The sequence below is a fragment of the Papilio xuthus genome, unplaced genomic scaffold (assembly GCF_000836235.2).
Source record: "Papilio xuthus unplaced genomic scaffold, Pxut_1.1 DF827461.1, whole genome shotgun sequence".
Lineage (NCBI taxonomy): Eukaryota > Metazoa > Arthropoda > Insecta > Lepidoptera > Papilionidae > Papilio > Papilio xuthus.
Genome location: NW_013531188.1, coordinates 1,883,786 through 1,910,031, shown reverse-complemented (window position 1 = coordinate 1,910,031; position 26,246 = coordinate 1,883,786). Strand labels below are relative to the sequence as shown.

At 34.5% G+C, this 26,246-nt stretch overlaps 5 protein-coding genes across 5 annotated transcripts in view; 3 read left to right on the top strand and 2 right to left on the bottom strand.

Moving 5' to 3' along the window:
• LOC106119278 (uncharacterized) overlaps positions 1–1,331 on the top strand; it is a 5,844-nt gene extending 4,513 nt beyond the window's left edge. Inside the window, 4 exon segments of the mRNA XM_082930799.1 lie at positions 405–538; positions 862–935; positions 938–986; positions 1,184–1,331. Of these exon segments, the coding sequence (XP_082786925.1) occupies positions 405–538; positions 862–935; positions 938–986; positions 1,184–1,268 (342 nt within the window). The 3' untranslated portion in view covers positions 1,269–1,331.
• Positions 1,332–4,019: 2,688 nt separating this feature from the next.
• On the bottom strand, positions 4,020–13,091 carry LOC106119352 (voltage-dependent calcium channel subunit alpha-2/delta-4-like). The gene is made up of 19 exons (XM_013314277.1): positions 12,877–13,091; positions 12,336–12,476; positions 11,947–12,039; positions 11,040–11,063; positions 10,939–10,965; positions 10,543–10,623; positions 10,042–10,116; positions 9,831–9,938; positions 8,166–8,428; positions 7,721–7,878; positions 7,325–7,450; positions 6,894–7,087; positions 6,686–6,820; positions 6,170–6,445; positions 5,687–5,780; positions 5,413–5,579; positions 4,855–5,016; positions 4,299–4,424; positions 4,020–4,155 (listed from the first exon to the last, which is right to left on the bottom strand). The coding sequence occupies exons 1-19, from the start codon at positions 13,087–13,089 to the stop codon at positions 4,042–4,044; spliced, it is 2,577 nt and encodes an 858-aa protein (XP_013169731.1). The 5' UTR covers positions 13,090–13,091; the 3' UTR covers positions 4,020–4,041.
• Positions 13,092–13,229: 138 nt separating this feature from the next.
• Positions 13,230–17,324, bottom strand: LOC106119277 (voltage-dependent calcium channel subunit alpha-2/delta-3). Its single transcript, XM_013314192.1, has 7 exons — positions 17,225–17,324; positions 15,564–15,828; positions 14,931–15,108; positions 14,654–14,785; positions 14,084–14,238; positions 13,692–13,817; positions 13,230–13,463 (listed from the first exon to the last, which is right to left on the bottom strand). Exons 1-7 carry the CDS (start codon positions 17,239–17,241, stop codon positions 13,230–13,232), a joined length of 1,107 nt encoding a protein of 368 aa, XP_013169646.1. The 5' UTR covers positions 17,242–17,324.
• A 772-nt stretch (positions 17,325–18,096) lies between these two features.
• On the top strand, positions 18,097–24,257 carry LOC106119276 (uncharacterized). The gene is made up of 6 exons (XM_013314191.1): positions 18,097–18,126; positions 18,578–19,089; positions 19,326–19,344; positions 21,384–21,833; positions 23,516–24,018; positions 24,171–24,257. Exons 1-6 carry the CDS (start codon positions 18,120–18,122, stop codon positions 24,219–24,221), a joined length of 1,542 nt encoding a protein of 513 aa, XP_013169645.1. The 5' UTR covers positions 18,097–18,119; the 3' UTR covers positions 24,222–24,257.
• On the top strand, positions 21,255–22,420 carry LOC106119520 (peritrophin-1-like). The gene is made up of 3 exons (XM_013314561.1): positions 21,255–21,304; positions 21,384–21,898; positions 22,345–22,420. Exons 1-3 carry the CDS (start codon positions 21,298–21,300, stop codon positions 22,384–22,386), a joined length of 564 nt encoding a protein of 187 aa, XP_013170015.1. The 5' UTR covers positions 21,255–21,297; the 3' UTR covers positions 22,387–22,420.
• Positions 24,258–26,246: the final 1,989 nt, after the last annotated feature.

Here is a 26,246-nt window from a genome sequence, read left to right as displayed (position 1 = left end):
CGCGCCCACCCCGCCAACAGTACTCGCCCCGCCTCCCGCGCCCGCACCTACTGATACACTCCCACTTACCGTCGATAAGGTACCTTACATTGTTGCATTTACTTGTTGGAAGATGGATGGATGTTTGTTTGAAGGTATCTCCGGAACGGCTGCATGGATCTCGCTGATATTTGGAGTAGATGTAGAACATAGTCTGGAAGAACATAAAGGCTACTAATTAAGTTTTGTTACAGCAACTCAAACCACTTTTGACAATTGTAATTTTCGTTTGATTTTCTAGCTTTTAATCTTGTCATTAAAGCTAGAAAATGTCATAGAAAAATATGTATGTGTATACTGAAATTGAAAGCCAGAATATTTAGTACGTTCATTGAATTATCATATTATTGTATCGTATGTTGCAGCCATCGTGCGTGTGCAGCTACGAGGGCGTGGTGGGGGGCGGGGTGGAGGGCGGTGTCGGGGGCGGGGCGGGGGGCGAGGACGTGGACGACTACCGCAGCGAGTGCGAGAACTGCAAGTCTGCCAACAGCTCCAGGTACATCTGTTGTTGCACTCCCTTAGTGTACATTTTGTAGCACCGCTACTCTGATATCATCTGTGTGACGTCATACTGTGATGAAAGCACTTACTTATTTTTAATAATTTAAAAGGTGGCAAAAGAACATGTGGCCACACCTGTGCCAGCACCTGAATTCGCTCAAATAGCGAAGCGACCCATATTCCATGACCCATTAATGTAAAATGACGTCACCTCATAAAACTGCACGCGAACTCTACCACTGTTAAATTTGTTGTATTCTCCTCTCGTGTTGTTTAACTACTGGCGATTTTTATATAAATGATTGTATGATTGTTCAGATGGGTGCTGGAGGAGGGGTGGGACGGTGAGGAGGAGGAGGGCGGCACTCAGACGCTGCAGCGCCGCGCCCCNCCCCGCCGCCCCCCGCCACCGCCACACTGCCGCAGCCCGTCACCAAGCTCAGGTAATACATGACACACGTACACTCAGCTGCATTTATATGTAGTGAATTCATAAGCCTTCAGATAGCAAACTGTCAGAAAAATATAAGAATTTCATTGTTGCCTAAATATTTATCAATACGTATGTTTTGTCCCTTTTTCGCTTTAACTGTTCATTTGTGTAGTTTTTCTAGTTTAAATTTTTTATGTGACTTTTTAGTCGAAACGCATCAGGGCCGCCATCAAAATGGGAGAATTGGTTTAACACGATCCCGGACTCTGACACCGAATCTGAAGAGGAGTAATCGTTTCATTTATTTACATATTTAATTATTAAACATATATATATTTTTTAAGATTACCAAATTTTTTTGAAATACTATTTGAACAAAAATCGGATTATTTACTAAATGTTATTTTTTAACCTTTGATAAAACATGTATTGAAAGTACATTTTTATTTATCCTATATTTTACATATGTAATTTTATACGTTTTTTTTAATTGTGTAATTTTATGAGTACAAAAAAAATCGGGGTGTTTAAAATTTTTTTTTGTTAAAATGCCTTCTTTTGCCATTGAATATCTTATAAGTAAGATAGTTTGTAAGTTGATGTGTGTTTCCGAGAGTTAGGGCTGCTGTACACGGACTGCTTTGAGCAGATAACCGATTCACGTGTATGGCAGACATTATGTCAAAAATACCACCGTATTAAGTATTATAAAGTGATTTTAAATTTGCCATTCCAGTTCATCACAAATATTTATATATTTTTTTTTATAATATAATACGCAATATTTACAATGTGTACATATATATTTTTTTTAATTTTTTTTGTTATAAAATTCCATGACAATATAACTTTATGTTTAACCAAAGATGTGTTGCAATGTTATTATTTTTTTTTATATTCTGTATTTTATTTAATCAAGTTTAAATCGCCAAGCGAATGGTTATTTTTTTTGTTGAAAAGATGATTTTATATTGATATTTATTTTACGTACAATTTCTAAACGTGCCAAAATGATGGAAGAGATGAAGAAACGAAATTCGAATTGTAATTTACAATTTGTAGTTAGGTAGATGTTTCTTAATTAAACTTTATTTATAATGTAAGTTAAATAGACGTTAATGATAAAAGTATTATAAGATTCAAAATTTATGGCAGCTCGTGGTTATGAACGCGTTCCAATCTAAACTCTTAATCAAACACAAAATGCACTAAAATTAATAAATCCCATAATATTTCTTGTAAAACACTTTTTTTCTATATCTTATTAATATTATATATGTGAATGTTTGGATGGATGTATGTATTGTTGATCTCGCACGAAATTTGGCATAGATGTAAAACACAGTCTGGAAGAACACCGGCTACTAATTAAGTTTATGTTTTAATTCCGCGCGGACGTAGTCGCGGGCGTCAGCTATAACTTACGGTAATGATCGCCATGTATGCAGATTGACTTTTACTGTTTAATTTAGGATACTGATCGTAACGAGATATAAAATTGGGTTGTGCGGAGATTACAAAATTCTGAGCGGCCATAAAGTTTGAATAACATTGTATCTCAGGTAACGAATACGCGAAGTGAATAAATCAAATATTTTCATCATAAGCTAATATTTTTGATGTGCCACAGTATTCTAGATTGTTCCAGCTCTAAAGATATTTTAATATTGATAAGATAGCGTCAGTCTCCATATTTAATGTAGAAATTTTAATAAATATAAAAACTATTTTTGATTGGACGAATTCGTAATAAGGTTACGTTAGTATGTTAAATAGATTTAGGTTAGAAATTTGAAATTTATCTGTCTTATATATTTATTCTAATCTGTTCGTATTTAATTGATGTTTTAATAATATTCATTTAATTGTTGAATTTATCAATTGTGTAAAATATTGATCATGAATTTAATTTGAATTTTCCGATAAGATAACAAAGAACTGTGTTATCGTTTTTAATCTTTGCTGAAATGTAATTTACAATCACCATGACGAAAAGTTTCCGATGTAAAAAAAACGTAAACAATAACAAATTGTTAAAAGCTTTGTCGCTTCAGAAAATAACAATGTAATTATGTTATTCTATAAAATCTTGTTATCTCACATTTTTTTTTAATTTTATGACCTGGTAACATAGACCTTTAGGTCATATCTTATTTGGGAAATGTTCATTACTTTGGATTCACTTCACTTCACGTCGTTGAAATTCTCACAATATTTAAAGATATCATCATGATTTATACCTCTAGATGGAGCATTCGGACCCCAAATTTGACGGATATTTCAAAGCCTCGAGAGGATTTGTTTGTGGTAAATCCCTCCAGTTTTGTCATTAATGTTGCAATCTTACTTCTTAAAAGTAATGTAAATGCGGATGGACGTATGTATGTTTGTTTGATGATATCTCCGGAACGGCTCAATGGATTTTTATGAAATTTGGCATAGATGTAGAAATAGCCTGGAAGAACACATAGACTTAAGTTTTTTTTGACTCCTCACGGACGGAGTCGCAATATTGTGTTTGTTAAATAGTTTTGGGTTTTGATAAAATGACGTTTTAACAATTTTTTTAGTTATTTTTCTTTTCATTTTGTATTAAAAAACTACATCTAGAGGTATTATAATGTCACAATGTGTTTGTATGAGTATTTTTGCTTTAAGTCTAATTAAACTTTGACAGTTCTTAATGTTACCATGTTTGTTTTTTTTTGTAAATTTAGGATCGTTCCAGGTGTTTTTTTCATTCACAGTTTTATTGTAAGTCTTAAGGAAATGTGATGTAAACAATTATGTGATCTGTCTGTCTTGTTGTCACGTATAAATAGGCATTTCCGAACCAAATATACTGAATTAAAGAAATTAAGATGTCAACGCGTGGTTGTTTTTATTAATTTATTTTAACACAATTATTTCATTCAAGGGCACAAACAAAAAAAAATAAAAAAGTATAATAGTTCTAAATATCTAAAACTTTGGTATATTTTTGTTAATAAAACATTTGAAAGACTAGAAATAAAATATTAAAGCTAAGCTATTTGAACGTTATTGCTTTTAAATTACCAATTTACTTAAATCAATGAAATAACACAAGCTAAGAAAATAAGAATTTTTGATATGAAATGATTCCTCGCATTATTTTCTGGATCTGGCAGCCAGGGACCACATTGTCGGTATCCCTCTTCCTGTGGGGAAAAAATAGCAATTTTACTAACTAGTCATATTGCTTGTATTGTAAAACCAGTCTATAAAAAACTAAAAGTTACGGTTTAATTTCTTTTATATGACTGCCGTTGAATGAATAGATAAGTACATCCAGAGTTCATACATATGAGTAGTTGTGTGGGAAGCATTGCACGTGAGGCGGGCGGCCTGGCAGAGGTACCCGGTTACGCCAGCATGCAAGCCGGCTCGCTGACGGCTCCAGACCTGCGCGACCGTCCGCCATCTCCACCTGTCAACATTAAAAAAATACTCTGTCAGAATGGCATTGAATAATTATTTATGTTAAAAGCTCTTCGAAACAGAAACTGAGATAAGTAATGACAGTCAAACCAAATAATAGTTAATGTTTGATGATAAAAAACTCGACTTTATTTAGAAAGGATTTTGAATGCTATATTAATTATAAATGATAAATCAGCGGTGCCGATACATCTATAAAAGTTGAAAGCGAACGCCGCGGAAACCTGTCTTACTCCGAGATGCAATCAATTGTAATCTGAAATCTAATCTAATATCGATCTTAAATGCAATTTAATCGATCAATACATTGCACAATAATTATTATTAATTACATTTAGGAAGACTGCGTGTCTGTTTATTAACCATTTACATACGATTCACCTATTAACAATTTAATTTACTATACATAGTGTAAATACCCTTTCATTGGTCAGTGGGTTGTTGAGCGGTCTTCCGGGGTATGGACAGGCGTTGTACACGGCTAACAGGATCAAATTAGTTGCGGGTACGGGCGCGGCGGCTAACGGCCAGCGACATGCGTGCGCACTACGACGCAAAGCTTCCATTGCTTTTGTTGTACGCTAAAAACAATACAACTTCTTATAATCTAGGGACTTAACTTAATTACATTGCTATGTACACTTCGTTTAAACATTATCACATCTATCTTCTTTTCTTTCATACGCCTTTTTTATAAGGGGATAAACGAGCAACGAATTGCTTAAAATCATTTGATCCGATACACATGGATAATCCGCAAGGTTAGAGGAACCGTAGATACATTGCCGGCCTTTAAGGTGGTGTACGTTCTTTTCATGAAGGCCCCTAAGTCGTAAAAGTATCTTTAAGTCGCCTGGAAGAAGTCTTTAAGCATTGGTGATTTAACATCGCATGAAACTTAATATATGCGGAGTAAATTCAAAGAAATCTCTATCGAATTGCGTGATGAAGTTCTAAAATGACAAGTGATAATGGACCTGCAATTGATAGATAGGTCTAGAACGATCGCAGGCCGCGAACCGTGTTCTATTGACAAGCACGCGTCGATCGTACAATCGCTCGTATTTCTCTCTTTCGAAATCTTTCTGCACGCGTCTGTGTCTTTTCATCTTCTCTGCTTCTGTTTCTGCTGTCACGCTCTTACCTGTAGAATAAAATGTCTTAATTCATACTAAATAGAGATAAAGGGAAATAAATGAACGATATTTAACATAAAATGTTCGAAAATAAAAAATAAATTAGGTTACTTACCAGTGCTTAGTAAAAGGACTGTGGCAAAGTCATTACTAATGTGGAAGATAGTCTTAATTGAAAGCCACAATGAACGCAGGATCGACGGTAAAGACTAAAATAAATTAATCATTTTATTTATACTAATTTCAGAAAAGATTGGTATTTTTGTATGTAACAAGTAAACTAAACATTACTGGACCGATTTCAAAAATTCTTTAGTGATGACTAAGTAACATAACCTATAATTAGGTACTAGATTTTTCAATTATGTGCAGGAAAAGTCGCAGACAAAATCTGTAACTTACTTATAATTGATTTTAAATTACCAATTAATCTTTAATCTCCTTAGCTGACAGACCATTTTTTATTCATATTATTTGATCAAGCTATTCATCAAACATTTCAAACAGCTAAGTCTATATTATCAAATAATTTATCAGGCACGTAAAATTTGATATACACACTTTGTTTATCTAGTTACATGTGATATAACACACTTACAGGTGCAGCGGCACGTATTTTTTCATTTTCCGGTGGGAAACAGACGCCTTGGTAGTCATGTATCCAGTGTAGTTTAAACACGCTCGCATTGAGTAGCGCTGCCATCGCCGCGGGATGCACATTCGCGAGGTGATCTCTCAATGGTTCCGTTTCTATGTCATCGTCCAAATCCTCACGCACTTTAGACACGATCCAACCCTCCTCGTCTATAAGTACGCACGACCAATCCTTGTTGTCGCAGCGAGGCTCGCATTTACTCTCGTCTTCTTCAGGACACTATAGAAAACATTTCATGGACTGATTTTAATTATTCTATTTAGAAACCTTTCCGTCTGGGAAAAAAATGTCTATTTAACACTGAACATTTTTTGAATGAATACATAGATATTTGAGCTTAAACTTTACAAAAGTTTTACAGTTTGCTTAATTAATCCGAAGTCTTTCTTGGGCAATTCTTGTTTGATCATGCAAGTCCACATAAAGTAAATATATACGTACTATTGTACATAATCTTACATGTATATTAGTGACAGTTTTGAGCAGGTCGTCGAGATGTCTGGGATAGAAGTGGAAGCCGGCGACGCCGAGCATGCCCTTGATGCCGTAGTCGAGCACGCGTGCTGCCGTCAGCCACATCTGATGCTCACTTACCTGGGATATTGTGAGCGTTAAATTAAATTATACAAAATTTATGTTGAATATAAACTTGCTCGAAAGTTCATACTTGTGGTTGCGGAATGCCAGTGTTGCGGAAACGCCGAATGGGCGCTAAAGGCGCGTGTATGATGAGCGCGGGCGCATGCGCAGCTGCGCGCGTGAACCAGGGCTCGGTGGCGCCCCGCGACCACGCCGCGCCCGTCGGGGGCACCGCGTGCGGGCTCGTCGCCTCGTAGTATTGCCATCGGGTCAGACCACTCTCTGTTCAACAGTATTTAAAAAGTCAAATATAAAGTCAGTTATAATTTGAGGACGTAATATCGTGTGTCAATCAGAATTATACAAAATGTCTTGATTTTAAACCCCACGAACAAATCTTTTCTCTTACCACGAGCTTCTTCTTCCGAAATACGTTTGTCAACCAAAAGACAGTCTACTAAATGTTCTGATTGTGTTTCGGCAGTGGAATCTCGTTGTTAGTAATTATAATTAGAATACCACAGGCAAAGAATGCGATGACGGAGCCGAGCTGGCAGGTGGAGCAGTCCTGGTCCTCATCTATCTCCGACCATTGCGCTGTTGCTATCGCCTCCGCTGATATTCGCGCCATTAGTTCTTCGTTACCTAAACAACGACATACTTTTTGAGTTTTCGTGTTCTTTTTTATTTTGGGAAAAGAAGCCATTAGATCAAGTGACCTATGTCTTTTCTATTGAATTTGTAGTGAGTTTGAATGGCTTGTAGGGTAGGTTTAAAATTTGTTTTCAGAAAAATTATTCTTTCAATATCAATTGCTCTCAATTTTCTGTACAATTAATTGAATACTAAGAACTCAGATTATTTGAAAAATTTAATTTTATGCGGCCAAAACTTCTTTTATTTATGTTAACTTACATTGATAAGGTTTTTCTTGTAATGTTGGTGGTATTGGCGAGAAGCTATGTCTGAGATTCTGCATTTGAAAATTCGGATCATTTTTCCGTCGCTTCATGAAGTACAAGATCTCATCCTTTTGCGAATCGAATTGTGGCTCCACGTGCTGACAGTATAACCTTAAAAATAGACAATGGAATCAGTAATTAGTAAATAAAATGTAACAAAAGATTTTTTTATAATCTATCCTATGTTACTGCTATTGGTAAATGCAAATGTTTGGTTGAATGAATGGATGTTTGTAAGAAGGTATTTCTAGAACGACTGCATGGATCTTGCCTTAAATTTAGCATAGATGTAGAACCATAGCCTTGAACAACACAAAGGCTACAAAATAAGTTTTTTTTTAATTTAACTCCGTCGGGCGACAGTTAGTAAAATAAATTAGCAGTAATAAAATTATTACCAATCAGGATGTGTACAGAAATCCGTCTCCGACAACGTCTTGTACGCCTCCTTAGCTAGTTGCTGCGTGAATCGCTTTGTGTTTGGTACCGCATGCCTGCCTTCTTTATTAGGTAGTATCACCACTGCCGTATAATGTTCTAGAATACGTTTCCAATGGTACTGTTGCGTCTCTAACAACGCTCGCATACCTTCATCGTAAATATATTTGCTGTACATTGTCTTATTACCCTCATGTTGATCGAGTACAAGAGTTTTTCTGAACTGAAAATTAAATAATTGTTAAATTGTTAAAATGATTCAAAGCATGTTAATACACATTGGACCGACAAAATCAGAGCGGCTGTAGATGTCCCCCTACACCAATGTACTAAAAAGGCAGGGACTAGGGAGGAGTGGCGGCGCCTGGTAAAGCGGGTCGCTGACACTTAATAACCACGACCAGTCTGAAAAGACTGCAACGAAGAAGAAGACGCATTGAATAGTTTGGCGCTAGTTAGATATTAATTGTTCTTATAACTAACTTTCTAAATCTAAGTGATAGCGTGGTGTAATGGTTGAGTTCTCCATTTATCTTACTAATATTATAAATGCGAAGGTATAGGATGTTTGTTTAAATGTATCTCCGGAACGGCACAACGTATCACGCTGAAATTTGGCATATATGTAGAACATAGTCTGGAAGAACACATAGTCTACTAATCAAGTTTTTTTTCAATGACGTTTGGACAGAGTCGCGGGTGACAGCTAGTTATACAAGAAGTTTTTATTAACTATGCTTAAATGTAGGTAAATATGAATTAAAGTAATTAGAATCAATGGATTAAAGTGTAATAAGTTTTAGATTTCTTTTATTTAAATCAGCTTAAAAATAATAATGACATTAGCTAAATTAGTTATGTATTTATTAGATAATAGTATAAAACTAATAGTATCTTAACTATTAATTATTGATAAAAATATGTTTTGCACTGATTCATTATTTACAATCTATTTTGTGTCTTACTCTTATTAATTAAATGCGAATGTTTGGATGGATGTTTGTTTGAATGTATCGCCAGATCGGCTGCATGGATATCGTTTAAATTTGACATAGATGTAGGACATAGGCTACTACGTTTTTTAACTTAACGCGGACGGAGTTGCGGGCCAAAGCTAATCTTAATAAATGTTTCTAATGTGTGACGTTTTTATCGGCCTTATCGTTTCCAGACACTTATAATCATTTGGAAATTTTTCATTGCGATATAGTATTTATCATTAATGGATAGTATATATTCGCTTTCTACTGCGTATTTCTCAGAATTAGGCTACCCCTTACTGTCAGGCTCCCTGTGTAGTTTCACAACCGCACCTTAGCCTAAATCATGTACTAGGAGTTGGAGATACCAACTTTTAATAAACCTAGGTCTACTGACTACGGAAAACAAAGGACGATCGTCTTTGATTACTTGTTAGGTGGGATCGTGGTAACTTTTTTTTATAAGAGAAGGGGGCAAACGTTCAGTGGGAACTCCGAGGTGTTCATCGATGCCCATGGACATCAGCAATACCAAAAGAACCGCAGATGAGTTGCCGGCCTTTGAGATGGTGATACGCTCGCTTCTTAAAGGACCTTATATCGTAGCTGAGTTATAACTGCTAGTTTATTCATTGAAAATCTTACCTCGATCCAGTCTTTAGGATATTCTCTTGGTAAATGATCAGCTGCGGATTGTTCCAAGTCTAAAAAATCCACAGTACGGTAGCCTGGTTTTAATATATCACCGTCAAACTAAAAAAATAGAATATATAATTTAATATAAATTGGAGAAGAAATTAACTACATCAAAGTACAATTAACTAGTTAAGGAAGTAGATCCAGGCTACTGGCTTACCACTGGCTTTAAATTATCATGTATCACAATACTGCCTCGATGGTCTAGGAGAATAAATGATCCTGCAGGTCCAAGCTAAAACAAAAATCTTAATTCTAGTCTTAATTACAAACGGTAAAGAGAACATTTATTTAAAATTAATAACTAAACAAACATTCGTCCTTCAGTTTCTAATCAAAGCACTCGAACTGTTATCTGGCCACGAATATTATTTATCTAAAAAAAAATAAAACGCATTGCTTCCGTTTAACGTGATATTAATATCGAAGCTTTTGTACCGGATTCTCGGGATAAACGGGGATTCGTTAAACTTGGGGATACTTACCTCGTAGTCATCATTGAGTAACCTGCCTTTACAGACGAAGAGTCGGCACAGTCTTCCATAAATCTCTATGAGTCGTCATCGGAATCCACTCTCTAACACACTATTTAAGATATAATATTCGTACTTGGGTTTTTCTCTACCTTTGTAGCTCTTTTAACTTTATTGTTTATACTTACCTGGTAATATGGTACGTATAGTTTTAAATGGTCAATAGGTATATCGACACCAGCCACGCCGAGCAGTCTATTCACAGGGTACTGGAAATAGATTGATAATGTGTATCTTATAGAATTATACATGATTCTGCTCATTATTTTGATAATGAAGGTGTACAATTCTTGTACAAATACAGTTATTACCCACTACACATCCTCTCTGTATCGCAACGTTAGCTGTAAGAGAACTCTTTTAGAGTTAAGCTCAACTGTATGTACATCACTGTATTTCTATGTAATGTTACACTATGTACTTTAAACTGTGTACAAAGCTTAAATAAATAAATAAAAATTCATTGTATATCTATAAATTTATATTTATTTTTGCGATCAAAAGAAAAGTAAAATAAATCTTACCGTTCGTGTAGAGTTTCTTTGTTTTTCCTGAAAATAGACATTTTGTACAGTTTCGAAATATTTTATTATTTGTTGTTGATAAAATTAGTTTATATATTTACCTCGTCTAGTTTGATTGTGATATTCTGGAATAAAAAAATGACTAGATTATTAATATTTACTAGAAATTACTGCCGGCACTTCACATTGGACAAGATTTTGACTTGGGTAAAACACTATGTGGATCGTTCTTGGGCTGTCTTGGCCATAAGACAAACTTTGCGTCCAATAGACAATATCTACCCGCGTCGTATCGGTTTTTTTGTATACGTTCAAGGCGAGGGAAGTGAAGGTATAGGCGGGCGTGTAACACTAAATACATAGCAGCAAATTTGTGGCGGCAAACCTAAGTTACAATAATAAGCTATTTGATTTCTAGCCAAGTTATGGTCTAAAATAATTTCCAATGAGAAACGCTGGCAAAAGATTGGGTTGACAGCAGCGTTCAAAAACCTCGTACTAATATTTAAGAATCTTTAAGGAAAATTAACAATTAATAGAAAATGCATACTTATTCACTGATAAAGACATTTCTATGAAATATTTATACGAAGAATTAACTCTTTGTTTGTGATAGATTTAATTCCTTGCGATAACCGATTAATATAGCACTTGTTGGGAAGATTAATAACAGTATATAAAACAATTTAATCAATTTGTTTTTGTTATGTCATTATATAATCTGATAGATTAATTCGTAGAAAAGAATGATAGTACGAATAGGAGTGTGTAGTACATTAGTGCGTGTTTATTTGCTCGTCATGTATTATGGGTTGTAAACAATTAATATTAATAAAATCCCATAAGTCTTGTAACCTACTGTTATTTTTGCTTTTAAATAGCTTACTACCAAAAACTCTAGAAGACAAAATTTTATATAATTGTTAATATTAATAGAAATGAAAGGATATATTGAGATTGGAAGAATATATGGATTTTTTTACGTATTTACTGTTGTTGGTTACTTACTTCTAATGTAGTGTGGTCGAATACTGGTACGGAGACAGTGATTAGAAGACGATAATTTAAATCTTCGCCTTCGTAATAATAACCGTATTCATCCTGAAATTAAGAGCAAAAGCGACAGTATTAGTAATTTTTTTTAACCCGCGAAAATTTTGCATCACGATGTATTCCTTCACCGTAAGAACGTCGGATAAATGTACACATGTAAATCGAAACCCATTGGTACATGGTGGGGTTCGAACTCAAGATCTGCTTGCAAGTCAAGTGCTTAAACCCCTGAGTCATCGACGCTCTTTGAAGCGAATTAGATATCTATAGGTTTATTATTCTATGATGATAACGCTATCTCCTTTGCGGTTGCTAGAGGAAATTAACTGTTTGAAATAACTTACCAGACTTAACTGTCGTCGGTAGTCTTTGTATAACTGAGATTGATTGAGTAACTTCTTTTTGTTTTTACGCAAAAGTTTGTATCTGTACACTTGTTCGGCATTTTCCTTCTGCTTCCAATAATACTCTCCTCTTCTAGGGTCCTGTAATTATAATTAAACAAAATGACACATTTCATCATCATTCTTAATATATCTGTTATCGTGGGTTTCTGACGTCAAAATCCCCATTTAAAACATGCTGTTATTACTGTTTTGTTAAAGATGGCGATCTGTTTTAAAGAGAAATTTTGGTGTCAAAAACTCACGGTAAAGCAAAAGTTTTGAAACGACGAATTCAATTTTGTACACCTTATCATTTTTTGTCAAATGTAGGTCATAAGGATGTCTAAATAATTTTTTTACATGTAATGTTAAGTGGCCAAAAGGGTTTATAGTCAATTCAAATCAATACAGTAAAATTACATTTTGATGTTTTCGCCATTTTTTAGCAAATTATTATGAATTCTTCATACGATACTTACTGATTGTAATTAATACTGACCTCAATATTAGCGTAGACATCACTGTAGACGGTAAGGCGCTGTTCCCTCTGCCCTACCAGAGGGCGCTCCAACACGCGCAGAATTTTCATCACTTGCTCCGTGACGTCAGCTGCCGTAATCAACTCCGCGTAGTAACCATCGCGAGCACAGCTCAGTGTCTCTCCGTAGCCCCTCGTGTCATCACGTAAGCCGTACGGATCGTGCAGCCACATTACGAATAGTCTACAAATTGTTGAAGATAGAAGAACAAAATGATACATAGATTGGATCCTAAAATGTTACAACTTGAGCTAATTCCATTTGAAAAAGCAAAAGTTTTATGCGACTTAATCATGGTACTAAATTACATGTGTTACCTTATCCGACCTTCAGGATCAAGATGGTTTAGCAGCTGCGTATAATTATCGTACAGGCTGTCAGTAAGCAGTACAATAGCCTGCTGACAAGATGGAGGTCGGTCCGGAGTCCCGCGCTGTTTCTGTAGTAGACGCACCGAATATTCAAGAACGTCTCCCATCCACGTCTCATTCCACATCTTGAAGTGAGCTAAAGCCGCCATTATGGCTGCAGAATTTACGTGATTTGCCTGTGGGTATAACGAACGCTTTTCAATGCAGTTAGTTTATTAATTTTTTGAATAATTTGGCAAGTATAGAAAAAATAATTTAGACTAAAGTGAATTCCTCATGATCCATTTCTTATTCAGATTTCCTGTTCTTGAGTTTTGAAGAGAATTTCGGTCTATCCTAGGGACTACTATTTAAACAATATATTCATCTTCTCTCAAAGCAAAATTGGAGCAAGTTAGACTCACCGAGACGAGTTTGTCATTGAAGCATGTGATTGGCGAGCGCACGGTCACGTTGAAGCGTAGAACATTAACCTGGTCGTCGTCGGTCAGAGCGCTCAGTAAAGCCAATGTTAATTGTTCTGCAACAAGCTATACACAAAGTAACCAATTAGTTTGGATCTCTGATATTCTCTACTATTTACATTATTGTTACCATAGCGAGATCCGTTTTAACACAAATAAATTATCATTGAGGGTAACTAGAAAGACTGACTGTACAAACCACTAAGTGACTACTCATGGATTCCTGATAGTTTTTGTATGAGAACTAAATCTACACTAAGGGATGTACTACTATTAATGACTCATTTAGGACAATTAATGTTTAAGTTATCAATGTAATCTTATCTACTTACCAGATTGGATGAGTTAGTCATAGAGCCTGACGCGTCGAGTAGAATGAGTATGTCTCGTGGTGCGCCGCTGGCGCTGACGTACCAGGGACGCAGCCGACAGTCGTATATATCTTCTACGTCTAACTTCAGTTTATACATGGTGTCCCATAATGCCGCTGGAAAAAACAATAGCTAAAATAATGCTGGTAACAATTAGCAGTAATAAAAAGAACTGCTGCATCTGTTGGACTTTTTAAAAGTACTCTTAATCAATACCGGGGTTACCATAATAGGTAACCTATAAGATATGCCTTTTTTTTATAGTCAGGAAATGCATTTACACATTTACATTTTTTTACATTTACATTTACGCCTACGCCGGGCGGTGCAATGGCGTAGGGAGTGTGGGACTCGCCGGCCACAGAAGGTGACAAGAATACCCACTAAAACCTGACTGCCCTCTGACGCATCGGGACGGGGCCACGGGCACGCTTTCGCTCTCGTCCGCGGCCCCTATAAGATATGCCTAACCTATTGTATAATTTCCTAAGATTAGTACTATCGAGTATTAGGAGTATTATGGGAACATACCTGGGTAATGTCTTAAAAATCCTTTAGCGTTACACATGTATTGAAAGTCTAACGTAGCATCACGGACGTAATTCTCTTTGAAAGTGGATATCAGACCTTCTGACCAATGTAGATGTTCTAGTATTTTAGGATCTGTAAGAGAAGTTACATAATTGTTTGAATACTAGTGTTTGACGAAACGATTTGCTGTCCCTTTAATTAGTTAGTATTAGATCTTTAAGCATATTCAGCTGTACGGTGGAAAACTTTATCTTAGAGTGAAGAAATATCAATTTACCGCAATCAAAAACTTCTACGGCAACATGCACGCTACTTGTGTCCAAAGATACATTAGCATCGAAATGTTTGCTTTTGTACAAATTTACTTTATTTAGGTTTCTACAGTTTAACGGGAATGTAAAGTTTCGACGATCTTCTTTCCATTCTGTATCCTCTTTTTTGTATTGATCCAGATTCTGCCAAATAAAAAAAATATTGCATTTATCATTCATATATATCATACGAGCGTCGGTAGTTTAGGGCTCAAGCACTTGACTTGCAATCTGCAGGTCCTGGGTTCTGCCTGCCATGTACCAATGTGTTTTTCGATTTCCGATTTACATATGTACATTCATCCGACGTTCTTACGTTGAAGGAAAACATCGTGATGCAACCTGCACACATCTGAGAAGAAATTAACTTAGGGTAGGCTCCGAGCCCCTCAGTGGGGACGTATAGTGAGCTGATGATGATATATCATATCAATTTATTGTTCTTGAAACCACTAGGTTACAATTAATATGAAAGAGCACAAGTTTAAAACTTTTTAATGACTGAAAGGAATTGAGATTTTTACATACTTGGCTCTACTGTTTTTTTTTATACAATTTTTAATTAAAAGCATCAATCAGTTTAAATCTTACTCACTTACCGTACTTTGCATATACGTATAATTTGGTGGTGGAGGTACATTTTTCTTTGATAGTTCTTCTGCTTTCCTCATTATTGCTTCAGCGGCTTTTGCTCTTCTAGATAAAAGGTCACTTAAAGCTGTAGCCGCTTGGTCCACGATCTCGGAGCCATTGCGACGTACACTTTTTAAGTTAGTGAACCCTTTCAAAAGTAAATCTCGTCTTACTATCTGACTTTCGTGGTCTAACAGTTTATCTGATATCTCTTTAGCCCATTCTTGTAGTCTGTAAAGATTTATTATTTTAAATTCATTCAATTAATATAAATGTCTTAACAATAAACGAAAGTAAATGACTGATTTCTTTCTTTCTATGTTTTTTTTAATTAAATTTATTCTATGTATTCAAATATTAATCTAACATTTATATTTTAATACTCGATGGATGTTTGTTAGAAGTTATCTTTCGAACAGATGCATGGATCTCGCAGAAATTTGGCATAAATGTAAAATGTAGCGTGGAAGAACATAGGCTACTAATTAAGGTTTTTTTTTATTTCGCGTGAACGGACGGACGACAGCTAGTTATTTATTTTATTTATATAAACAAGGAACAATATACAAATTTACAATAAAAGTACATCTGTATAAACTCATTACGCTATGAAATGAAACAGTAGGTAAGTTTATTTTTTTTTGTTTACAGCAAATTAGTGAACTCGCCCATACCGTCATATACAGGATGTACAAACGAGTTATAATTTCATTGCATTTAGGATTTGAGATTATTATTTTTAAGTATATTATAAACGCATCATATGATTTGTTACTATACTGAACATCTATAGCTTTAAACGAAAATATAAATTGGCGCTGCTGAAGCGTCAACTTGCTGCAGAAAATATAAAACTTTCCTACTGGAAACACCTTAGTCTGAAAGAGTATTTGTAATGCATAAATAAAGAAAACATCCAGTACATACATATTGTACTAAGCACATAGGTTCGTTAACACAAACACCACTCATTACCACACGCATACATAAACCCAGACTCACATACACTCTCACACTAACACACACACACACACAAACACGCACACACACACACACTCACGCACACACACACACACACACACACGCACACACATCGGAAAGCTGGTGCTTGCTAAAAGGAAAAAAACTACCTACATATAAACAAGAGTAATAGGATCATTATTGGTTGAAATATTATATATTGTTCTTACTTAACAGTTTCATTTTCTTAAATTGTGTCTTTTAATTTTCTGTTCGAATATGTTAAACGCATTAAGTATTAAGTAATAATTTGTTAGTTTCTGATTTTTAACTTTATGAATAGTGTACAGCGACCATCTACTATCTATTCCCCCTTTTTCATCTTGGGAAGGGGGGGTGGCTGAAAACCAGCTCGACACTGGAATTTGACCTGTGTTGGCAAAGCTGAGCCACCCCCTTTTGCCAGCACTATCTCTGTATAACAGTGTGTTGTATAATTTTGTTCAGTTTTTTTTATGGCAATAAAGTTTTTTATTATTATTTTTATTATTATTACTAATTTGTAATAATAATTAAAATAAAGGGTGTTTTATTTTAAATATTCTCGATTGAAAATATGATTATTTTCTAATAGAAAAAATAAAAGGAATATAATTAAATAACATACTGTTTCACTGATATCATTTTAGGTTTCTTACTAGCATTGTCCAAACGCACTGAAGACTTTAACGGAACTTTCACAACATTAGTTATTTCTTTTGCTTGTATTTTAGTTTTATTTTTAACCACAGTTAATTCTTTTTGATGTTGTTCCAAACTTTTTTTTATATTATCCAAATTTTCAGCTTTAGTTGCATCACATTTAATTACTATTTGAAGGTAAAATAAAATTATTATAATTTTTAAATACATTTCTCTGGTTATAAGAAACACTTCTACATATTTTTAGACGTTTTTTTGTCAGTTACAGATACGGGCGATCTTGGGACGTCTGAATATCAACTGGGAACAGTTTCAATGCTCCATGGGAGAAGGCGCCGGACTGTCGGGCGCCTCGCTAAGGAAAACTGTGCCAAAATACACCCTATATACTCCGACCTACATCGCCTGTAGACATGGACTTTATAGTTACCATGAATATGATTTATTTTCTATGTGACATTAAATATTATTGTTTAGTTATGACAGTTAATATATATTTTGTAATTTTTATAGAAAGATGCGTGAAGGAAGGTTTAACAAAAATGATAATTAAATAGTTATTTACTTTTTTAAATGAAAATTCTCGTTTTTAAATTTAAAGGATTTACGTAGTTTTTAAGTATCGTTATTTTATGAACGTAATTTCAAAGTCCCTTGAAAATCATCAGATATTAAACTAACTTTATATCAACGTTTAATCAAAAAGATCGTTAAATGTTATTGATTAAATCAATTTATTTTCGATTGATATAAAATAAGATTAAACTGATTTCGAGAAAAATGATACGACTTCGGGTATTTAATCGTATTTATTTCACTCGATGTCATCTATCCCATTGTTCTGTTGCATTCGACCAAAGATGAAAGGTATGTTCAATTCTTATTGGTTAATTTGTTAAAAATTTAACAGTGGTAGAGCCCGCTTTAACATTTTCGCACGAATTGGCCCGGCTCGCCCGGTGAAATACCACGACCACACAGAAGACAGGCGTGAAGTGGAAGTAATTCCGCGTTTCGTCTGATGAGTGTGCGTCCCGGAGGCCTAATTTAGTCCTTTTTCCCTTCCCACCCTTTTTCTTATAAGGAAAGGATGGGATGTGGAAGTGGACTTTCCAGATGAAAGGATGGATGGGAAGGGAAAATATTTTCTTTCTGTGCATCCTCTCCTCCGTCGATTAAAGGTAGGCAACGCATATGCAATTGCGTATGTCTATGGGCAACGGTCACTTCGCTACTTCAGCGATTTCAGGTGGCCGCTCGCTCGTTTGCCACCTTATGATATAAAAAAAAATTGTAGAAAATTAATCTTTAATTTTAGTTGTAGCAATTATCATCACCGCAATAGTCGCAGTCAACGCGTCTAAGCAATGCCCAAAAGGCGAAGAATTGACATGGGAAAAGGATATTCTTTTGGAACATAAATTGTGCAACAAATTCTACAAATGTACCTTCGGGTCTCCGATTGAGATGTCGTGTGCTGACGGTCTCTTCTTCAATCAGGAACGCGGAATATGCGATTGGAAACATAACGTAGATTGTGGCGATAGAAATATTCCTGATGATAAACCAAACAGCGGAGAGAATGATGGAGGAGATGATGATGATAAAGGACAAGGTGATGGCAATGATAATGAAGATGTTGATATTTGCGCTTTACCAGGCAAGGATGTACCGGAATCAGGAGTTTTGGAAAATGGATGTCCAATTGATCCGACTGTACATTGGCTTTTGCCTCATGAGAAAGATTGCAACAAATTTTACTATTGCGTGAATGGTGCCAAAATCGAACAACAGTGCTTCGGTCCCTTGCACTTTAACAGCAGACTTCAGGTAGGCTTCTTTTGAACTATTTTCTTAACTTACTTACTTACCTTAAAATTTCATAAGGAATGAGTTATAATTTTTGATTTATGGAAACGTAAAACTACCAGAATAGCGAAAATATTATAAGAAGAAAAAAAATATTGATGTTGTACTGAAATAGCTATTATAAAGTTAACAAAGCCTTTAAAAATTACCTAACTTTATGACAATGTTTATTGATTTCTAAATATCCTTTTTTACAGGTATGCGATCTTCCAATGAGTGCGTGTTGTGCTAAGTCCTTCAACAAGCATGTGTCTGGACGTCGCATTTTAATGCGAAAATAATTTATCAATTTAAGAACATTATATTTTTAAATTAAGCCGCCTTTAGACGAAGAAACTATGAAGATCATTGTACCTTATTTTCTAAATTAAAACGATGCAAATAAATTTATTTCGATTAGCTTTAATAAATTATATTATATTTCAAAATTTAATATATAACTGATTAAATAAATAATAGAAGTTTTATTTTTATATACTAAATTCTTATAACATGTATTTCTAAAAAGCCAAACTACCAAAAGGTCCATTTAATGAGAAAGAACTTGTTAGTTATATTTTTTAAAACAAATGCTAGGGATGCAAATAGTTGTCTTTGTGTTTAAGGCACTGGGAAGTTACGCTAAATCTTAAAAACACTACGAAACAATTGATAATTTATTTAATGAAATATGAAACATTGTTACTTATTGTTGGTCATCGTGAAATTCAAGTAAGTTAAGAAATGTAAGGTAAATAAAAAAAATATAAAAAATATTACAGTAAATTCTTGTAAAATGATACTAAAAGATTTGAAAGATTCCACAAAGTCGTGTTAGACGTTTTCATTGCGTATTGTTTACAAAAATCCTCTGCGTTTACATTGCATTGTCGTCGTTCCAGTTTCACGCTTAAAAACCATTTAAAAAGAATTTTACCATGAGAAAACTCTTTGAAATTTTGCATCTTTTTCCTCCACTAAACATTTTGTTTACACGAATTTTAAACACATTTCTTACGACTACTTTAAACGAACAAATTATGCAGTGAGAGTTTGATTAATTACTTGTATAACCAGTGGTTATTATAAAAAAAAACCTAACTTTAGTTAAGAAATATTTATGGCACTGTGGCCCGCGAATCCGTCTGCGCGATAACAAAAAAAATAGTAGCCTATATGTTCTACTAGACTTTGTTCTACATCTGTGTCAAATTTCAGCGAGATCCATTCAGCCGTTTTCGAGATACCTTCAAACAAAAATCCATCCATCCATCCAAACATTCGCATTTATAAGATTAGCAAGAAGTAAGATATCATTTAAAATTGCCAGTATAAATGACCATTATGACCATAACATAAAGATTAATCATCAACGGCGGTGCTTTTGAAGTCATTGAAGGAGGGAAACACTTAAATAAAATAATTTAGATAATACTAATACTATTGAACAATTCAATCGATTGAATGAATCGATGAATAATATATTTTAATGAATCGATTTTAAAACTTTGAAAATATAAAAAAAACAGTGATTGTGACTTACCAATATGTACACTTATAAAACCGTTTTCATTTAACTTAATTTTTGTCCTAAGCGAATAACAAACGCGGAAATGCTCCGCGACTCAGCACAAATATCGAGTCGTAAAAATCGTAAAAATATTTAATAAATCATCATGGTTCGACCATTTTATTATCACTATGGTCACATGAGCATCAGATATACACTAAGATACCGCGGCCACCAAGATTTGTTATTCTAAAGCTGGTGTTCAATGGTCCCACAATAGGGGATTATGAAGACAAACCCTTTAACACTACCAATGCCACTACGATTTTCACATACTAAGACGCACTTGTTACTGAATTCACTGAAAGAGTTCGCGGCACTGAATGTGTTACCGCGGCTCCTTTGTCGTTCATACGACAAGGGGTTATTGTGAATAGAACAAGGTCGATAGAAGATACAAACACACGCGTGCCATCTCAATTAAACTTCGATTCATCATCGGCCAGACATTTGCTTATTGCGTGTAAATCATAACAAGAATTGTAACGCGCTCGACGCTATGCAGCTATAGTACCAATAGTCCATAACTACGAGATGTTTTAAGTGACTAATGGACATATATAAAACCCCATTGAAGGCTTAGTCACGTTTATTCTTTTATAGGATTGTGACGGGATATCATGTTAGGTATATTTTTGAATAGTAATATTTTTAAGTGTCATAAATTTGAAGTAAGATAATATTATCTTATGTTTTATTTTTGCAGTGACTGCGATCCTATTTCTTGCTACAGCATCAGCAACTCTCGACGAGCCTATCTGTCCCAAACAAAACGAGGCTAATTGGGAAGTAGATATTTTTTTGCCGCATAGAAAATGCGACAGATTCTATCAATGTACGAACGACGAGCCGATAGAAATTTCGTGCCCGGAAGGGCTCTACTTCAGCACCATAAAGAATATATGCGATTGGAAAGATTTCGTCGAATGTGGGGATAGAGTTTTGCCCGATTCGTTTAGTTTGGATAGCTCTGAATTATTCCTGGAGTCGGAAGTGTCGCCCTCTGCAGGGAGCCCTGTAAGGAATGTTACAATAGAGGACTACCCGTATGCTTCGAAAGCCTCACATACAGGATTCTTAAAAAACGGCTGCCCGACTGACAATAACTTGATTTGGTTATTACCTCATGAAAGGTACTGCAATTGGTTCTACATATGTATTAACGGCGAGAAACACTTAAGGCGGTGTCCCTTTTGGTTGCATTACAATAGACGACTTAAGGTAAGTTGATTTTTATGTACTTAATTCAAAAATTAGAAGGTTCTCAACCCTTTGTCTCCTCTATTTCTAGTGTAAAAACACGTATTCTAAAACATATTTTTGTCTGTTGCTTCTATAAGTTAAATACAACAACAATAACAACATAACTCACGCCCGTAACCCAGAGGGGTAGACAGAGACTACGGACCTCTATTAGGTGCGATCCACACTTGACACACTTGTCCTCTATTTGGTGACACACCTCTCTTGTTTCTTCTACGTTCATAAATCTATGTTTACAAGCACATCGGTTTCAAGTGCTCTTAAAGGTTAAATAAGGTTTTATTGGATTGGTGTAATAACAAAATAGGTAAAATGATTATGTATACGGTATATAATAATAAAATATACAGTCGCAAAAGTTTTAATAATATAATTGTTTGTTACTTTTTAATATTTTTCAACAGATGTGCGACTGGCCCCGGAATGCAGAATGTGCGGCAAATTGACAGTTGTGATAGATTAACCATGAGTTTCTGAGACCAAAACCTCCGTTTAAAGCATATTGTTATCTCTGTTTTGTCAAGTATAATGATAGGGATGACGATATGTTTTATACAGAGATTTTAGTGTCAGAAAGCAACGGTGAGAATATGCGATATCACGATGCGTAAATTTGATTATTTTTGTTCGTTGTACATTATTTTTACAATTGTAATTATCTTGCGTTTATGCAATAAATATATTTTAAATTAAAATTACATGTATTTAAATACCTTTTGCTTAAGAAGTTTGAGTATCCGAGAGTTTGAAACTCTCATTGAAAAATCTTGATAAAATCATTTTGTCATTATCTTTGAATAGAAAGAGACCGCAATATGTTTATAACGAAAAAAAATCCAACGATTTTCATGGATGAAGTAAAGGAATTGACTTGACCTTGAAAGCACCACGTACTTTGAAACCCATTTCTATGTTTATTTCTATAGTGTTATTCAAATAAAGAAATTTGTAATGAAAGTTCTGTTAAAGACTTAAAGATAGATAAAGATAGATAAGGGAAGGGTAAGATAATCGAAGAACTATTTATTATTATTTTTATCAAATACAAAGAAATAAACACACTTTAGAAGTCAATAAACAGCACACTTATCTTTATTGTTTTCAAACAAAAGATAATCTAACAAGACGAACTAATGCGACTAAGGAAGGGGTATAAAACTGCATACAACCCTTATTGGATATCAATTGCAGTTGAAACGTTGTAAGAAATCATGAAAGGTATGTCTAATATTAAGATATGAAGTCCATCCTTTTTCCAGAATTTTATTACTTCTTACAAATTTTAAAACACATTAAGTTATATTTTTTATATCATAAGGTGGGAAACGAGCGGCCACCTGAAATTGCTGAAATAGTGAAGTGAACGTTGCCCATAGACATACGCAATTGCATATGTGTTGCCTACCTTTAATCGACGGAAGAGAGATGCACAGAAAGAAAATATTTTCCCTTCCCATGCATCCTTTCATGCGGAAAGTCCACTTCCACTTCCCATCCTTTCTTTATAAAAAAAAGAGTGGGAAGGAAAAGAGGAAAAAAATGTAGAAAATGTCAGAAATTATTTTTTATTTTCAGTAATATCAGCAGTTTTGTTCTTTGCTGTCGCTTCAGCGGCAAGCGCCTTAAATTTCTGCCCCAAAATACAAGAAGTCGACTGGGAAATTGAACTGCTTTTACCGCACTGGGAATGTAACAAGTTTTACCAATGTACCCACGGCACACCTGTTGAGATGATTTGCCCTAAAGGTCTCTACTTCAGTATTATCAAGAATAAATGCGATTGGAGAGACCTCGTGAAATGCGGCGATAGAATTGTTTGGGAAGAATTTAAACCGGAAGTAACCAAGGAACCGGATACTACATCTGTAACTGAAAGAAATGAAAATGACAATACTGTTGTGGAAACAGAAAAACCTGAATCACCAATTGAATTTCTTCCTAATGGATGTCCAGTCGACCCTGAAGTACACTGGTTGTTACCGAATGAGGAGTTCTGCAATTTGTTCTACTATTGTGTAGAAGGAGAGAAAGAGATCAGACGCTGTCCTTTCTGGTTACATTTTAATAGAGAATTACAGGTAATTTAGCGAATATAATTAAAAAAATGTTTCAAAAATGTATTAATACATTTTATAGTTAAAATCAGTTAAAAAAGTAAAATTGTGTAAAATCAAGTGATATTTATACTTTTTCAAAGAAATAATAAAATAATTTGAATGTTTCCTTTCAGGTTTGTGACTGGCCGCGGAATTCCGGCTGTGTAGACATCTACAGAAACTAATGTAGAACTTCGCAGCTACGAGAAATGCTACGCGTGTCTACATGCTACGTTAATTTTATAATATTTTTGCATTCTTTTTTCTTTGTTTAAATGTATTTACTTATCACTGTATTTTAATTATTATTTTTTTATTTTTATTGAAATAAAATGTTAATTTAATGAATTAAATTGAAATCCTCTTTATTTTCACCTTATCAAAATTTTTACAGAAAAATAAAGCTACAAAAAGGTAAAGGTAGTAACTACTAAGCAATACTCAAAATAACATTAGTACAAAAAATAATACAGTAAAATATGTCCTAAATATAACAATTAAGAACAAATATAATTAAAAAAATATTGAGCTTAACTAACTTTCTTTAATCTATTATTCGGGATACATTCATAAAGTTTTTTACCTTTTTTGTTTAGTATTTACATAAGAGTAATATTTCTATTATTAGTAAAATAAAATGCATACTTTATTGGATATTATTTACTTTAAAGAAAATAAAATGCTAGTTAAGGAGAAAAGCTATGGCTTGAATAAAAACTATTTTTTTTTATTTAAAAACTAGTACTTTAGGATTGTAATCTTTGGATCTTTAAATGGATGTATACTTTACACTTAATTGGAGTACTTTAGTGGCAAAAAAAAATTTACTACTGAATATATTATTTTCCTTTTACATCATTCTATCTAATCTTCACAAAAATTTGATGGGTTTTGGGTATCTGAGGGAATTGAAGCAGTGGGTCTTGAAATCCATATCTGAAACGGGTCTATGAGCAAAAAAAAAATATGATACTCTGATTTTGAGTGCCTTGTGAATGCAATGAAAGTATGTATGATATAAGACAGTCATTATCATCGGTGAGCTGATGATACGTCCCCACTGATGCGCTCGGAGTCTACCATTTGCTAGGGGTGACTAGGCCATAGTCAACCACACTGGTCCAGAACGGGTTGGTTGACTTCATACATATCTTTGAATTTCTTCTCAGATATATGCAGGTTGCATCACGATGTTTTCCATCACCGTAAAAATATCGGATAAATGTACATATGTAAATCGAAAAACAAATTGGTACATAGCGGGATTCGAACCAAAGCCTGCAGATTGCAAGTCAAGTGCTTAAACACCTTAGCCATCGACAGTATATAGCAGCGACCGACAGTATAAGACAGTATTATTTTAGTAATTAATTATAGCTGACGGAATCTTATAATCATCTAGAAGTTTCGTTCTTACATGAGAAGTCCGGTTACACGCTTTTAACGTAGAAAGGACTGATGATTGTAGGTGTACTACACCGCCTGGAAAAGGCAAATTGTGCAAAATAAATAAAAAGAGCTACGTATTAAATTGAAAAATATATCAGCAAGGCTCTTGTTTGCCGATATATGTTTACAAATCAACCTACAACATATTTTGATAGCTGTACTTTGTAAAAACAATAGAGATTTATTGATGACGCATTTTCTTATGTACATTGTTATAAATTTACAAACAAAATTTGCAATATAACGAAGGAGTATACATTAGAGCAAGAAGTAGAAGCAGAAACAGAACAAATACAAGAGCAAAAACTTGGGAATGTCTTCTTCTTCTCAGCCATGAGACGCCCACTGCTGGGCCTCCCCCAAAGATCGCCACGATGACCGGCCTTGTCTTGGGAATGTCTATCATCGATAAAAATAATACAGACGTAAATCTTGTAAAATAAAAGTCATCCTTTGTCCTAGAATATTCTGATAACAAAAGTTATGATCGGAATTCAAACGTGAGCGAAATAATTCAGTGTATAAATACCGTAAAGCTATGTATATACTCGTAATCAAAAACAAAAGCACTCCCAAAAGTATTGTTCTTAAACTAATTACGTTACTACGTAAAATGAAATAAATTAAAAAAAATCACACGCTATTTTTTTTTAGAACAACAGTTTTACTGGTACAAGTATTTAAACTGATTTTATCCCGAGCAGACAAAATCGCGGGCGACAACTAGCCCTATGTGGATTTTGTCGATATCACTACGAATA